The following is a 14,922-nucleotide window of genomic DNA, read 5'->3' on the forward strand; positions in this document are numbered from 1 at the left end:
TTTCTCTCTTTATATTCCACTCCTGGTTTAGGCTTACAAATACTGATGTGAAATACTAATTGAAATACTACTGTGTGAAAGTGGCTTTAGAGTTATATCAGAACTTGTCAGAGTAGCGCTTAATATACAATGATAATTCTGATATAAGAAATAATTGGTTTCCTTATATTAATCTTAGCTCATGATGATCAATTGTAGAAACAGAAGTCAAACTTAAAGCGGCTCTGTCACCAGATTATAAGTGCCCTATCTCCTACATAATCTGACCGGCGCTGTAATGTAGGTAACAGAAGTGGTTTTTATTTTGAAAAACAATAATTTTTGAGCAAGTTATGAGCTATTTTAGATTTATGCTAATTAGTTTCTTAATAGACAACTGGGCGTGTTTTAACTTTTTACCAACTGGGCGTTGTACAGAGGAGTATATGACGCTAACCAATCAGTGACCAATCAGTGACATACACTTCTCATTGTTCCAGCCCAGCTTCTTTCACTGCACAATCACGCTGTAACAATGGGCTGGAACAATGAGAAGTGTATGACGCTGATTGGTCACTGATTGGTTAGCGTCATATACTCCTCTGTACAACGCCCAGTTGGTAAAAAGTTAAAACAAGCCCAGTTGTCTATTAAGAAACTTATTAGCATAAATCTAAAATTGTTTATAACTTGGTAAAAAACGATTGTTTTTCAAAATAAAAACCACTGCTGTTATCTACATTACAGCGCCAATCTCCTTATGTAGGATATAGGGAATTTATAATCTGGTGACAGAGCCTCTTTAAGGTCCTATTACATGCCCGACGAGGGTCATGTAAATAAGCGCCGATCAACGAGACAGCGTGTTGATTGGGGCGTATTTGCTCCTCTCCCAAGGAGCTATTATCAGTAATGTCTAGGGACAAATGATCATTACTACGATCGCTTGTCCCCATACATTTCTATCATGTCGGCAGCGCATTTCCCTGTTTACACAGGGAGATGCGCTGCCGACAATGGTAATAGTTTAGGCTGCGTAAACGATACAATCAGCCGATGAACGAGCGTTTGCTTGTTCATCGGCTCATCATTGCCTTGTTTACACAGGGCAAAGATTGGCAAAGAGCGTTTTGTGCATGCTCGTTTGCCCGATTATTGGCCGGTGTAAAAGAGCCCAATGTGTCCAGATTGGATCTAAAAACTGTTAATTTACTAGTCTGTTGTAGTCTGTTGTATGTAACAACTACAGATAGCTGAGATGATTCAAAGAGCCATAGTACAAGTTAAGAAATTAGTATTCATAAAAACCATGTAAACATTTTATGCTTCATGATTCCACATTATGAATTTCATAGAAAGTATTATTAAAAAGTAATATGATTGTAGTAGTTTTGCTGAAATATTTAGTTTAACGGATGATAGAACATTTGATAAATACTATATTCCCATTGTTTCATATTACAGTTAATACATTTGTTATGAAAACTGAGCCAATCAAAGAGTTTGAAAACAATGAAATGAAAAATGTGATTCATTTTCCATATTTTCCCCAGTGTTGGCTTTTTACATGAATGTTCCAGGGTATTTTCTGGCTTCTTTTAAAATGGACTGAATGCATCAGGAATGTCGACTATTAGGGCACATATTGGTTATCTCTGTTTGCAGCTTTAGAAAACTGGATTGATATAATAAGAAGTAAATATAGTGCTTGCACATTCCATTAATATTCCTGGATGTTTTTAACCTTCAGCACTCTCTTTATTTATGGTAATAACTTTTATCGCCTTAGATACGTTTCCTTTCTTACTCAATCATATGTGCTGACTGCTGACCATAGCCAACTAGTCTTATATACCAGAGTGGATATACAAAGGATGTCTTACAAGCCGAGAAATATGTTTTTTTGGAGACCAAGTGAGATTATACTGAAAAATATTGCAAACATAATCTATTTCACTCACCCTAAAAAATAAGGGACTGAATAGTTCTCATCTAAAGGTTCACCCAACATATGCCATTCATCTATGATATGGACAAACCACATTTCACACTATGTCACATCATGTTACTAGTCTGCAGTAAAAGTGTGAGTTAATAATCTATATGGTTAAAGTACTGGGCATAATTCTCAATTGCATTACTATTAGTATCGTTTTTGGATTTTTTTAAATTTAAAATAAAAACATTTTAAGAAAGAGTCAATGTCAGTGGAACCTATTTATTTCTATGGGATTTTGTATCTGTCGTAATCAGTTCAGTTATGATCAGGTGTTTACAAGATATGTCATGATATGTTTTTTATCATTAAGTTCAATGGGTGACAAATTGAAAACTTGATGCAAACTGTCAACAATTCGGCAAACAATTTGTCCTCAGTTCTTCAATCACTTTAGATCAGTTGAAGAGTGTGAACATGGTCTTTACAAGTACTTCTCCTGTTGTACCTTTAGTTTAAAGCTCCTTACTATTAAATTGACCCGAGTGTAATCATGTGGCTTAGATAGGGAAATTGGATTGTGAGCCCCATTGGATACAGGGACTGATGTGGGTGATGAAATGTGTTGGCACGAAATGCAACAATTTGTGCATAAATGTACATATGCCACAAATTCACATGTGTATATGAGTGAGGGAACCCCCCACATTTATATTAGATATTGTAATTATTTTATTATTAAAATAGCGTTAGAGCCCTCAGTAAAATATGTGACACCGTAAACTGTTTACAAGCAATTTCATGGAATAAGGAAAATAAGGAACAATCAAATGTAATGCTGAAGATCAATTAGTGTGCACACCTTTAAGGAGGTTATAGCTGGTGACAGGGGGATAGCGACAAGCATATTTGTTGCTTACATTTCAATATTTTTTTAACAAAGTAACCTTAAATTATGTAAATCATAAAACTTCAAAAGAATTGTTCACCAACTATAAAAACCCTTCTTACCGAGATCGTGGAATGTTTTCTGTGCTTTCTCTCCACCAAACATCTGAAAGCATTGCCTCAGGATTTGATCTCTTCCCATATCTAATAAATATAAAGCAAAATTATAATACTATGGTTCAAAGAGAATTTGCAAATTGGAAATACAAGACAATATGTAACTGAATGGAGGGTCATTTCCCTTGTGCCAGCCTCAACAAGAGAAAATCAAATATTCAATCAGACATAGGCGCCAATATTTGTCTGTTCTAAGAAATTATCTAAGCATTTTCTGAAGCCATCCACTGTTACTGTTACTGATTCGCAGTTCTCACAGTAAAGAAGGCTTGTCGCCTCCGGAGATTGAACCTTTTTTTCTCCAGACGAGAGTGCCCCCTTTTGAAAGTATTTTACATGGAACAGCCTTTCACCATATCAAATATGAGCATGATCAAAAGCTTTTGTTTATTGTATATAAAAATACTGTGTGTTACTTTTGATATTACAGTATTCTCCCTAATTCTAAATATAAGGGGAAAATGGATGCCAATGGGGGAGGGGACGCCAAGAAGCCCATTTGCTTTAGCCAGGGTGTTTAGATATAGAGCTAGGGCAGAAATCTGGTGGTGACTGCTTCCCCAAAATATAGGCTGTATGTGAAATTACACCAGGTATCTAGAAACTTATGGTACATAAATGACTATAATGTAGAAAAGGTAACAACAAAGTGTAAAGAGTAAACATCCAAGTCCCATTACATTTGTATCATTGAGCTCCCCCTGTAACGGAGATGTTTCTGCATTATGTCTCTACTTTATTACATATTATAGTACTTATCATGCATTGCATTGATCAGAGGAATCTTGTAATAACCATTTGTGTTATGCTACCTGCATCCATTATACTTGCAAATTGCTTTTAAACTATTGTTTAAATACAGTTTGTATTCTTCATCAATGCTTTAGTCTATATTTTTTCTTTTTCATTTTACCTTACGGTTTTATTCTGTTCTGCAATTTGTTTGTGAACTGGTGTTAAAGCAAGAACGGTGCTATATGTCAAACAATAAAATGAATGTCAAACCAAATATTTCTACAATCATTTTGTTTCCCATACGTATTGTTCTTGAGTAATATGTAAAAAATGAGACAATAAATTGTTGTAACCATATACTCCTTTATATTAACAGTAGTTGAGACGACTGAAATGCTAATATGTCAGCGGAGTATGTAAATGAAGACTTTTCAGGACTAAGAAATTTAATGTACCAATAACTTGACATATCTATTGTTAATACATTTCACTAACTGCCAGACTACAGCAAACCCTTAACACACACTCAATGTCGACTGTCAAATCATAATAAAGACCAAATGACAGTTTGGATGTATTAATCTGAACATTAATTTATATATGTAGCAGTCAAGATTGTCATTGATTTATATATGAATATTCTAAATACATTACTTTAAGAATATTATTTACATTGAAAAGAGATGGATTTCTACCTGCTTTGGAACTTTGAAAACTGCCGTTGCTTTAGTAAGTGAAACAAGGGAGTCACAAGTTTTTTCCCTTATTGAGTTTGCTTTTACATAATCACTTTAGTGTTAAATGCCCTTGAGAGCTATCATCATCATCTACTGGATGCTCTGTCAGCCTCCTTAACTTTATAATGGGTCGCTTGTAAATGTAAAGAAAGCTTAGTTTAACATTGGGGATGATTGATTTCTTTACATGTTTCATCGCTCTCAGGCACTTCTGACTTTCCAGAATGTGCCATTTCCGTCTGTATTTTTTAATCAACTCATCACAGTGTTTCGCTAGCGGTGTGTCACAATGCATAAATCTCCATTGCTTCGCTTCATCACTTTACACTAATCATTTTAGAATTCTCCGAAAAATCACAGAAAAACTAGTTTACTCAGATAAAGAGTATTGCACGCCCAATTACCAAATCAGAACAATTATATAAGTGCAAACTGGCAGACAGGGAAAGAATATATCCACCCACCTCTTATACTTTATACTGTATTTCATTTAACTCATAATGTAAACCACATATCGACCTAAGGCTTATAGTATGTACTGTATATTCACCCAACTATTATAGTATATACTATATCTTCACCCAGCTCATAAAATATATATCATATTTCCACCCAACCCTTATATTATATACTGTAAATGCATCCACCTCTTATATCATATAGTCCCCCACCTCTTATAATATATACCATATATCCATCCAACTCTTATATTTTATACAGTATATGCTTCTTATAGTATTCCACTTCTTATAGTATATACCATATATTCCTAACACTTATAGTTTGTACTGTATGTTAACCCAACTATTATAGTATATACTGTATATGCACCCAGTTTTTATAACGCTGATCATATTTCCACCCAACTCTTACATTATGTACTGTAAATGCATCAACCACTTAATATTCACACAGCTCTTAAAGTACATCCTGTATATCCACCAGCTCTATGATATATACCATATAACCACCCAACTCCTATATACTGTATATCCATCCATGGTACCCACCTCTTATAGTTTATAATGTATTTTCACCCACCTTTTTTAAATATATACAATAAAGTATATATATATATATATATATATATATATATATATATGTATATCCACATAACTCTTATAGTATATAATGTATATTCACCCAACTCCTATACTTTACACACCTAACACTTAATAGTGCTCCTAGAATGTACTGTATGTTCACGAACTACTTATAGTATACATTGTTTATCCCCCAGCTCTTAAAATATATACCATATATTAACCCAATTCTGATATTATATACTGTATATCCTACTATCTCTTAATAGTATATTCATCCATCTCTTCTAGTTTATACTAGATTTCCCATCTCTTATAGTGTATGCCAAATATTCACCCACCAACCTTTTATAGTATATACCAGTTATTAGCCCACCAAACCTTTATACTGTATAATTACTCACCGCTTTTAGTATATACCGTTTATTCACCCGCCTCTTATAGTATAACATTTATATACTAAATTCTTATAGTATATACTGCATTTTCACCTACTTTATATAGTTTATATTGTTTATCCACCCTGCTCTTAAAGTATACACCTTATATCAACCCACCTCTTTAGCATATATCGTATGTTCGCCCACCTCTTATAGTACATAGCATTTATACACCTACTTCTTATTGTATATACTGCATTTTCATGTACAGTACTTTGTATAGTTTATACTGTTTAATTATCCTGCTCTTATAGTATATACCTTATATCCACCCACCTCTTTAAGTTACTGTATATACACCCATCCGTCATAGAATATATAGTATAACATCCTCCGGTTAAAGCATATACCATATGTCATACACACAAGCAGATATATATATATATATATATATATATATATATATATATATATATATATATATATATATATATATATATATATATATAATCTAACAAATGTATATAATCCATTCTATATACATTCTAATAACAAATAATGATTTTAGTTGTTCTGTGTTACTTTTATATTTGCTGTTTAGTATACACAATTTATTGCAGTGAACAGTGCTACGTAGCTAAAGGCAAGGTGTAGATCTTACACTATAAATGTAGCATGAGCTGAATTTGTCATTTACCTCCTCAGAGCAACACCGTTTGTGCTTTTTGATATCCAAGTTAAGATAATGTTTACCTTAAATTTTGTACTAAATGAACAATTAGCGAACAAACTAAGCTCTGCTATATCTGTACATAAGATTTCAGGTAAACCTATTGCATTATCATAAATCAGTCACCACAATGCATAGTCTCCAAATGACAAATTCAGCTTTGCTATATGTGTATCTTAATGAAATATTTTATTGACTGCAACAAAACCTTTCCATCAGGTAGCAGTCATTTTTATAAAGTAAATGAGTTTTTTTTTGTATTATATGTTTTTGTTAAATGTGCTAGACACTCACAAGCCACTTCAATTACAGAACTTTAAGTTATCATTGTCATTACTATTACAATCAATACTTCCCTCATTTCAAAATACTGATATAGCAGGGCTGAAATTGTCATATAGCCAAACCTTTTAAATATTACAATGTATAATATGTGGATTGACAAAAGAATGCTGGAAACACAGTGCACACATTATGCCTCTCTGTATATTGTTGGTACTCTATAGAGACAACACATATCTTACGTACACTACTGTACACCAGAATGAAACATATCTTACCTTTGCCTTGTTATAAGGTTTATATAATGTCTCAGTGCTGAGTAGTATTTGGCCATGTCCTCTGCTGGTGCATCCTCTCCAGGGTTATCTGGTTTTGAAGGGTAAGCCTCTGCAAATGTTCCCAAGCAGATCAGCAAGGAAAGACCTATAGTCAGCACTGACATCCACAACCTCATGCTTCCCTGCATCTGAAAAAGTAACAGAGAATCAGAACTTCAACAAGTGACATGTACTGCAAAGAATACAATAATACATGTTCTTCAACTTTTCTTATGGCGCTGTGGTCACAGATGTAGGAGTGCTGAGTCCTAATCAAACACATCAGGATATCATGTGAAACTCAGGTCTGCTCCATCTGCAGAACTCAGTCCTGCTTCACCTATAGAGGTAATTCTTTGACAATATGTTAAATTGACTGATCGGCCCATATGTTTAAGTAAAATATGCTGCTGTCTACTAGATATTTATTCTTAGTTTATATCTCTACAATATTGCAAGTAGCACATAAAAGTAAAGGTAAAAGAGAAACTATAGTAAAACAACCTCTATCACCGTACCGTTACAGTTTTCTAGATTTCAGTCTATTTTTGTAATTTCCAGCTATAAAGATATAAATTATATAAAAGTGATGAAATCAAACACACAAAGAGGAGAATGAAGGCTTGGAGCAGGTTCAGCACCGAGGACAGCTCCGCTGAGTACTTACATTATCTGTATAATGTGTCTTCTCTCAGAACTGCCTTCTTCCTGTAGCCTGACAGTCTTCTTATGTATCTCTTCACTGTAATTAGACTTTGTTCTCCCTGATCCCCAGCTTGAGTCGACTCTCTGCCATTCTGTGGCTTTTATAGTCTCTCTTCTACAGGAGGGGCTCGGGGGTAATAGTGGATGACTAAAAACCTACTATCTCCTCCTACCTCAGAGCAGCAAGCACGTCACTAATAGGTGAGACCTTGCAGACATGGGTCATGTAAAAAGGGAGGGCAATTATCTCTTTTATTGTTTGACTTGTCAAAATGAGTTATGACTGAAGATTGGAACTATTTAATACAATATACAGGATGCAGCTTCCCAGTGACGTGCCCCTTAGATACCTCTGAGCATACCCCCACCATGATTATATATACATTTTCATTTTATTTTTAAAACTAGAATTGTGTGCAACGTCAAGATGTTCTAGGAGTTCACCCCTCCTGTTATTGATCATTAGCATATCATGCAGCTGCAGCAGTTGAAAGCCTATTACTATTGCAAATCTCACACAAACTTACACATATAGATGATGACGAGCCTGTGACTCATCAGACTGTAAATGGAAGATTTGGACTTGGAAAATGATTAATTTTGAACTTTGTGGTGAAGCGGGTAAAAATGTCTGAACTGTTTAGAGATCGTAACTATAAAGTATTTTTCTTTGTAGGGAGGTGTCCTCGAGCTCAGCTGCAGAATGAAATATATGATGTATTCTACAAAAAGAAGAACTGTATAGTATGAGTCCAATTGCAAATGTTGTAGGTGCTAAAAATGTGTTCTGTCTTAGAGAAACCATTATTGACATAAAACTTCATAAAGTTGGCTTAAATCACTATGGTCTTTGTTGTAAAAAATATATATATGTATTTTTATTCTTCTTATTCTGTAGGCCCTGTTCACATCTGTGTTTAGGTTTCTGTTGTTCTTCCCCATCAGATGAGCAGAACAATGAAAATTCCGGAAGCACAGGCTCCATTTAACAATGGAGACAACTGGCGCCCGATGGAATGCATTGACTTTATTGGGTTCCGTCAAGTTTTTCATGGGTTGTCCGTGACTTTATGTAGGCCACTGGATACATCCTTGGTTCACCATCAAGTAAAAACTAGATTATGGAGACACTTTGAATATCTTAAATAAGACCGGCATTAATAGCAATTTCCCCAATGTAATTGGAATCACTCCCCGTAACCATGGGATTAGATTCCAGTCATAATTAATTTATACCAATTCATAAAGATATGTCAGAAGTTGGCACTGGTGGGAACCATGCTCTGTGATCACCACTTGATTGAAGAGGGTGCAGTGTGTGTCAGAGTTCAATAGCCTATATTTTGAGTCTGCCTTTCTTAGCTGTACTTGTTAATGGGCGTAGATGATCAGTATATTGTAAAGTATTCTAATAGCTCGTTCTTACCATTCCTGTGTGAATTCGAAGGGGAGCCGAAGTAGCATGGTGTTCTGATAAACGCTGCAGCCATTTTATTCTATCTTTTAGTGGGTTGACAGGACACAGACTCCCATCTGTCAACAGAATAGAGGCTGCAGTGCAATGACAATACATAGGAGGTTATAAATGGCATAATGTATTCTTTTAAACACTCCTGCATGCAAGCACAGTGACACATCTATCTATCTATCTATCTATCTATCTATCTATCTATCTATCTATCTATCTATCTATCTATCTATCTATCTATCTATCTATCTATCTATCTAATCTATCTATCTATCTAATCTATCTATCTATCTATCTATCTATCTATCTATCTATCTATCTATCTATCTATCTATCTATCTATCTATCTATCATCTATCTGTATCTCCGATATATCTGATCCCAGACGTTTAGCCCCTCAGATGCCGCGATCAGTAGCGACCGCAGCATCTAAGTGTATCCTGGCATCTAGTGTCATCCCTCAGTCTCCTGATCGGCAGCCAGAGGCCTATTGAAGGCCAAGTCTGCCATCAGTGCTCTATTATTAAGCCTTACCAAAGGCAAGTCTTAATAGTAGAGCACAGATAAAGGCAATACACTGCAATACATATGTATTGCAGTGTATTGTATGAGTGATCCATCGATCACATGTTTAAGTCCCCTAGGACGGACTAAAAAAAAGTGGAAGAATGTTTAACGCTTGGCGAAACGTGACATAAGCTTATGTCATGGTCGCAAAGAGAGGATATGGAGTGAGCCTGCTATATATCTCCGATCCAGGCCGTTTAGCCACTTAGTTGCAACGGTTAACCACGACTGCATCATCTAAGCTGTTAAAAATAGGGGAGCTCCTCTGTCACCCCATCGCAACAACCCCCAACCCCATGATATGATCTCAATGTGCCGATGGTTGTCAGGGCAGCCTGGGGGTCTAATGAAGGCGCCCAGGTCTGCCATCTTTGTGCCCCTTTTAAGTCCTGCCAGAGGAGCCGGTAAAAATTACAACGCACTGCAATACATAGGTATATAATCATATTGTAGAAGCGATAATATAATCTCTTGTTTAAGTCCCCTAAGGGGAATAAAATTGTAATAAACAAAAATATACATCAAAAATTAACACAAAAAAACTTTTTCCATTTTCCCCATAAAGTAATGAAAAAACCCCAAAATAAACATAATTGATAATGCTGCATCAATAAAAGTCCAAACTATTATAATATAATGTTATTTAATTAGCATGGTGAACGCCAGAAAGAAAATCCATAATTGCTCTTTTTTGGTCATCTTACCTCCTAAATAAAATGAAATAAAAAGTGTAGCCTAGAATGGTACCAATAAAAACTACAGCTTCCCAGCATCAGCTTCCCAGTATAACAAGAAGTCCTCACACTGCTCCGTTGATGGAAAAATAAAAAAGTTATGCGTCTCGGAATATGACAACACAAAACATTTTTTTTAACAAATAGTTTTTTCTTTCTAAAAGTAGTATATAACAAAAAATACTCTACAAATTTGGTATAGCCGTTATCATTGTGAACCGCAGAATAAAGCAGAATAAACATGTTGTTTTAACCGTATAGTAAACACCGTAAGAATGAAACCTAGAAAACTATGGAGAAATAACAGGTTTTTTTCCATACCACCTCACAAAGATTTTTGTTGCAGTTTGCTAGTGCATTATATGGTAAATTAAATGGTGCCAATAAATACTACAACTTGTCCCATAAAAAATAAACCCTTATTCGTCTATGACGATCAAAAAATAACAAATTATGTTTTTTGGAAGGCGGGGAGGAAAAAAAATTTAAATGAAAACTAAAAGTAACTATGGCACAAAGTGGTTAAAAATTAAAACAAATATATATTAAATAAACAACTAAAAGTTAAAAAAACAACTATTTTCCTATTTAAAAAAAAAGAAATAATAATTATGTAAGAGAAAAAAAAGGTAATATAATTGGTATCACCATGTCCATAAAAGTCTAAACTATTAAAGTATCACGTTATTTAACCTGCCATGTGAACTACAAGAGAGGACCAAATTCACAATGTCCCAATTACTGTTTTTTGATCACCTGCGTCTCCAAGGGGTTAACAACTATTTGCAACAATTTCACTGTGTAAATTGTTGAGTGAGTTTCTAATTTCTTTGCTTTACTTAACAGGTTATGATGTTTAAATTACATGATATTTAATCCTTTAATGATTAAAGTTGTTGTCCAGGATTAGAAAAAAATAGCTGCTTTTTTGCTAACAACACCGCCACACCTGTCCATAAATTGTGTCCTGCATTGCAGCTCAGCTCCATTAAAGTGAATGTCAAGTCAATACAATACACAACCTGCAGCACTGTTTTTGGAATAAAGCAGCCATGTTTTTCTAATCCTGTACAACTTGTCCCTTTGAAGTTAAATTCAGAATTCTATTGGTTTCCTTTAACCGGTGAGCGGTGCATTGTGCGAGCTCAGGTGATTGTCACAAAGTTAAAGCTCAGTTATTAGGTCACATATCTGTTTCCAGGCGCAGCTAGGAGAATTTTGAATGGCGATAATGAGATAAAAGTAATTAAGAATCAGTCCAAAAACAGTAAAACTGATCATCAGTTACTAAACTTTTTATATTGATTTCATTTGAATGGTTAGTAAAGGTGGAATAACACTTTAATTTATATCGGAAAATACATTATGATTTATAATACAAACTCGGCTGCTGCAGACCGGCTTTTGGAAGAGGAAGGGAGGAGCTGGACTGTCAATTACTGACATTCCCATGATTCTTCCTCCTCTCTGCCACAACGCGTACATTGCCACAGCTGCTGCAGAAACTCTTTCAAAATAGAATGCGGGGTCTTCAAGTCAGTTACTGTTACTAGTGGAGAATAGAGTCTGAGTAAAGAGGGGATAGTGATTATTATAGTAATAACGGTATTATTATTATCAATACTGTAGTCGACTACGCTATTCATTCCATCAAAACGACGGAACCCTTACACAACTAAGACAAACAGAAACCATTGGCACCGGATCCGTCACCATTGAACTCAATTGTGATGCAAACGGAAACCTATGGTTTCCGTTTGTTTCTGTCAGGGTCCCGGTCTGACGGGAAGCTCCGACGGAACGTCAGAACAAGACCCTGACGCAGATGTGAACGCAGCCTTACACAGGTAAATTGCCCATTCATGTCTATCGTATTGCCAACTTTGTGCAATCATACTGATCTGTTTCTAAAATTGAGTAATTTTGTATATGGTGATGGAATAAAATAATTGAACTAATACCACTCTCTGGAGCTACACTTTAAAATCTATCTTTGCTCTTTTGCATACTATTATCTATCACATCCTTCATACTGACAGCTATGATGTTTGCTTACTGTATACCTGGTAAACGGGACATAGCTATAGGGCACTGCAGAGGTAGCAGTTTCATCCTCTGCTCAGTAAGTAGACACCAGTATTATATTTGCCACATGGTTAAAAAAGAGTTACAAATGAGGGTTTTAATAAATAGTATAAAAAAAATAACTGGCTACAAAGCATAATAATGTATCATATAGTATTGTACAAATATACATATACAGCATAGCATGAGGACACAACAATATGCCTTACTTGAACTGATTTTATTAGTTGCAAATGCAATGTGTTGGTGGCAACGCTATGTCCTTGCTAAAGATTTTATATTGATGAAATGAAGAGTCAACTTAAAACCAGAATTTATGATAAGTATAGATACATTTATGACAGCAAAAGTACTAGTGTGATCTGTAAAAGGCCGTAAAAGGCTGAAAAGCGGATGGTTTGTAATTTTTATAATGTCCTGAAAGAGTGGATGCAGAAAGGTTCCATTACTCTGTTGTGGGCAGAAGCAACTGGTCTGGCAGTTTTCAATGTTAAGCTTCTGTCAATCTGCTTTTTATTTTTTTATTATTATTATTATTATTATTATTATATTTATTTGGCATAGAATATTTAAATATTTCTATAAAATATAATTTTGTTTATGTGATTTTCCTTAGTTTTATGTCTTCACCAAGGCATAAACTTCTCATCTTTTGTTGGCTTAACAGCTTCCTAAATGTATAATGTGAACTTCCTTTCCTTGTGAGTTCCTCCTATCTCCATAAACACAGCAACGTTAGCAAACAAGGAATAGGGCCCAAGGATCACATTCTTTTGTCATGCATTGGTTGAGATGTATATCATGATGGAGGTTAGATTATAGTGGCATGATAACCACCAGGGGAGGACTTTAGTCAGTTTAGTTGATTGAACTTTACATAACTGATCAAAGTGAAGCTAAACCTTTGTGAAGCATCATAAAAATATAAATAGTAGCGTAAAATCACACGTTAATAATCCGCACGTTGTAAGGTCTACATATGATGTGACCTACACCTTGTACAACTAGTCGTAATGGCATACCCTCCAAGCAAGCAGTCCACCCCACTGCTATACGATCCGTCACCAAACCCCTCACCACTGTAGATAAAGTCCTTCTTCACACTTCATAGTGTATAGCTTTAAAAAGCTGTTTGTTATACCCTATTCAGTGAATTTCGTAGAATAGCATCTCACAGTGTTGCGTATCTCAGATGTTTTCTGTTGACAGCACAGAAAGCTCCCTGACAATTCAGTATTGTAAATAATGCTCCCAGGAGCGTAACTAGTAATCATAAGGCCCCATAGCAAAATTTGGGAATGGGCTCTACTCTAGTATGTCCACCTTCAGCATCAAGTCCAGAATATGAAAAGCTTATGATTATATTGGTCTCATTTTTTTGTCATATGTATTTTCCAAATACAATAAAATAATACACACAATGATGACAGTCCATGGATAATGAACAGAGTGATGTCACAACTTAAAAATAATGCACACAATGCTCCTCTTTTCTCTCTACAGAGCCCCTATTGGACAAACCTTCAGCAGATTTGGCTTCTAGAACCATCTCTACACTGATGACACCCAATTATACGCCACTTCCCATGACATCACACCCGCTCTAATACAAAACACCAGTGATTGTCTGTCCGCTGTCTCTAACATCATGTCCTCTCTATATCTGAAACGGAATCTTTCTAAAACTGAGCTCCTTGTGTTCCCACCATCTACCAACCTCCCTAAACCTGATGTCTCCATCTCTGTGTGTTTCACTATCATAACTCCTAGGCAGCACACCCGCTGGCTTGGGGTTATTTTTGACTCAGATCTTTCCTTTACTCCCCACAGTCAATCACTTACACGCTCCTGTCACGTTTACCTCAAAAATATCTCCAGAATCTGCCATTTTCTTACTGTGGAAACAGCCAAAACTCTCATTGTTGCTCTGAGTCACTCTCGTCTTGATTACTGTAACTCATTACTTATTGTTCTTCCTCTAACTAAACTCTCCCCTCTCCAATCTATCCTCAGTCCAGTAGCCAGGCTCATCTTTCTGACCAACCGCTACACCAACGCCTCTACCCTGTGCCAGTTACTACACTGGTTGCCCATCCCTTTCAGAATTAAATTCAAACTTATTACACTCACCCACAAAGCTCTCCACAGTGCTGCACCTC

General features: G+C 35.5%; 1 protein-coding gene across 2 annotated transcripts in view; it reads right to left on the bottom strand.

Moving 5' to 3' along the window:
• NPY (neuropeptide Y) overlaps positions 1 to 8,010 on the bottom strand; it is a 30,419-nt gene extending 22,409 nt beyond the window's left edge. Inside the window, exons 1-3 of one of the 2 annotated variants that reach the window (XM_075827280.1) lie at positions 7,872 to 8,008; positions 7,166 to 7,353; positions 2,927 to 3,007 (exon numbers count right to left, since the gene is read on the bottom strand). In XM_075827280.1, coding sequence (XP_075683395.1) covers positions 2,927 to 3,007; positions 7,166 to 7,353 — 269 coding nt within the window. In that variant the 5' untranslated portion in view covers positions 7,872 to 8,008. Of the gene's footprint in view, positions 1 to 2,922; positions 3,008 to 7,165; positions 7,354 to 7,871 lie in introns of those variants that run through there. The other variant, XM_075827281.1, reaches the window with a different exon arrangement.
• Between the last annotated feature and the right edge of the window lie 6,912 nt (positions 8,011 to 14,922).

Source organism: Rhinoderma darwinii, chromosome 5 (genome assembly GCF_050947455.1).
Source record: "Rhinoderma darwinii isolate aRhiDar2 chromosome 5, aRhiDar2.hap1, whole genome shotgun sequence".
Classification (NCBI taxonomy): domain Eukaryota; kingdom Metazoa; phylum Chordata; class Amphibia; order Anura; family Rhinodermatidae; genus Rhinoderma; species Rhinoderma darwinii.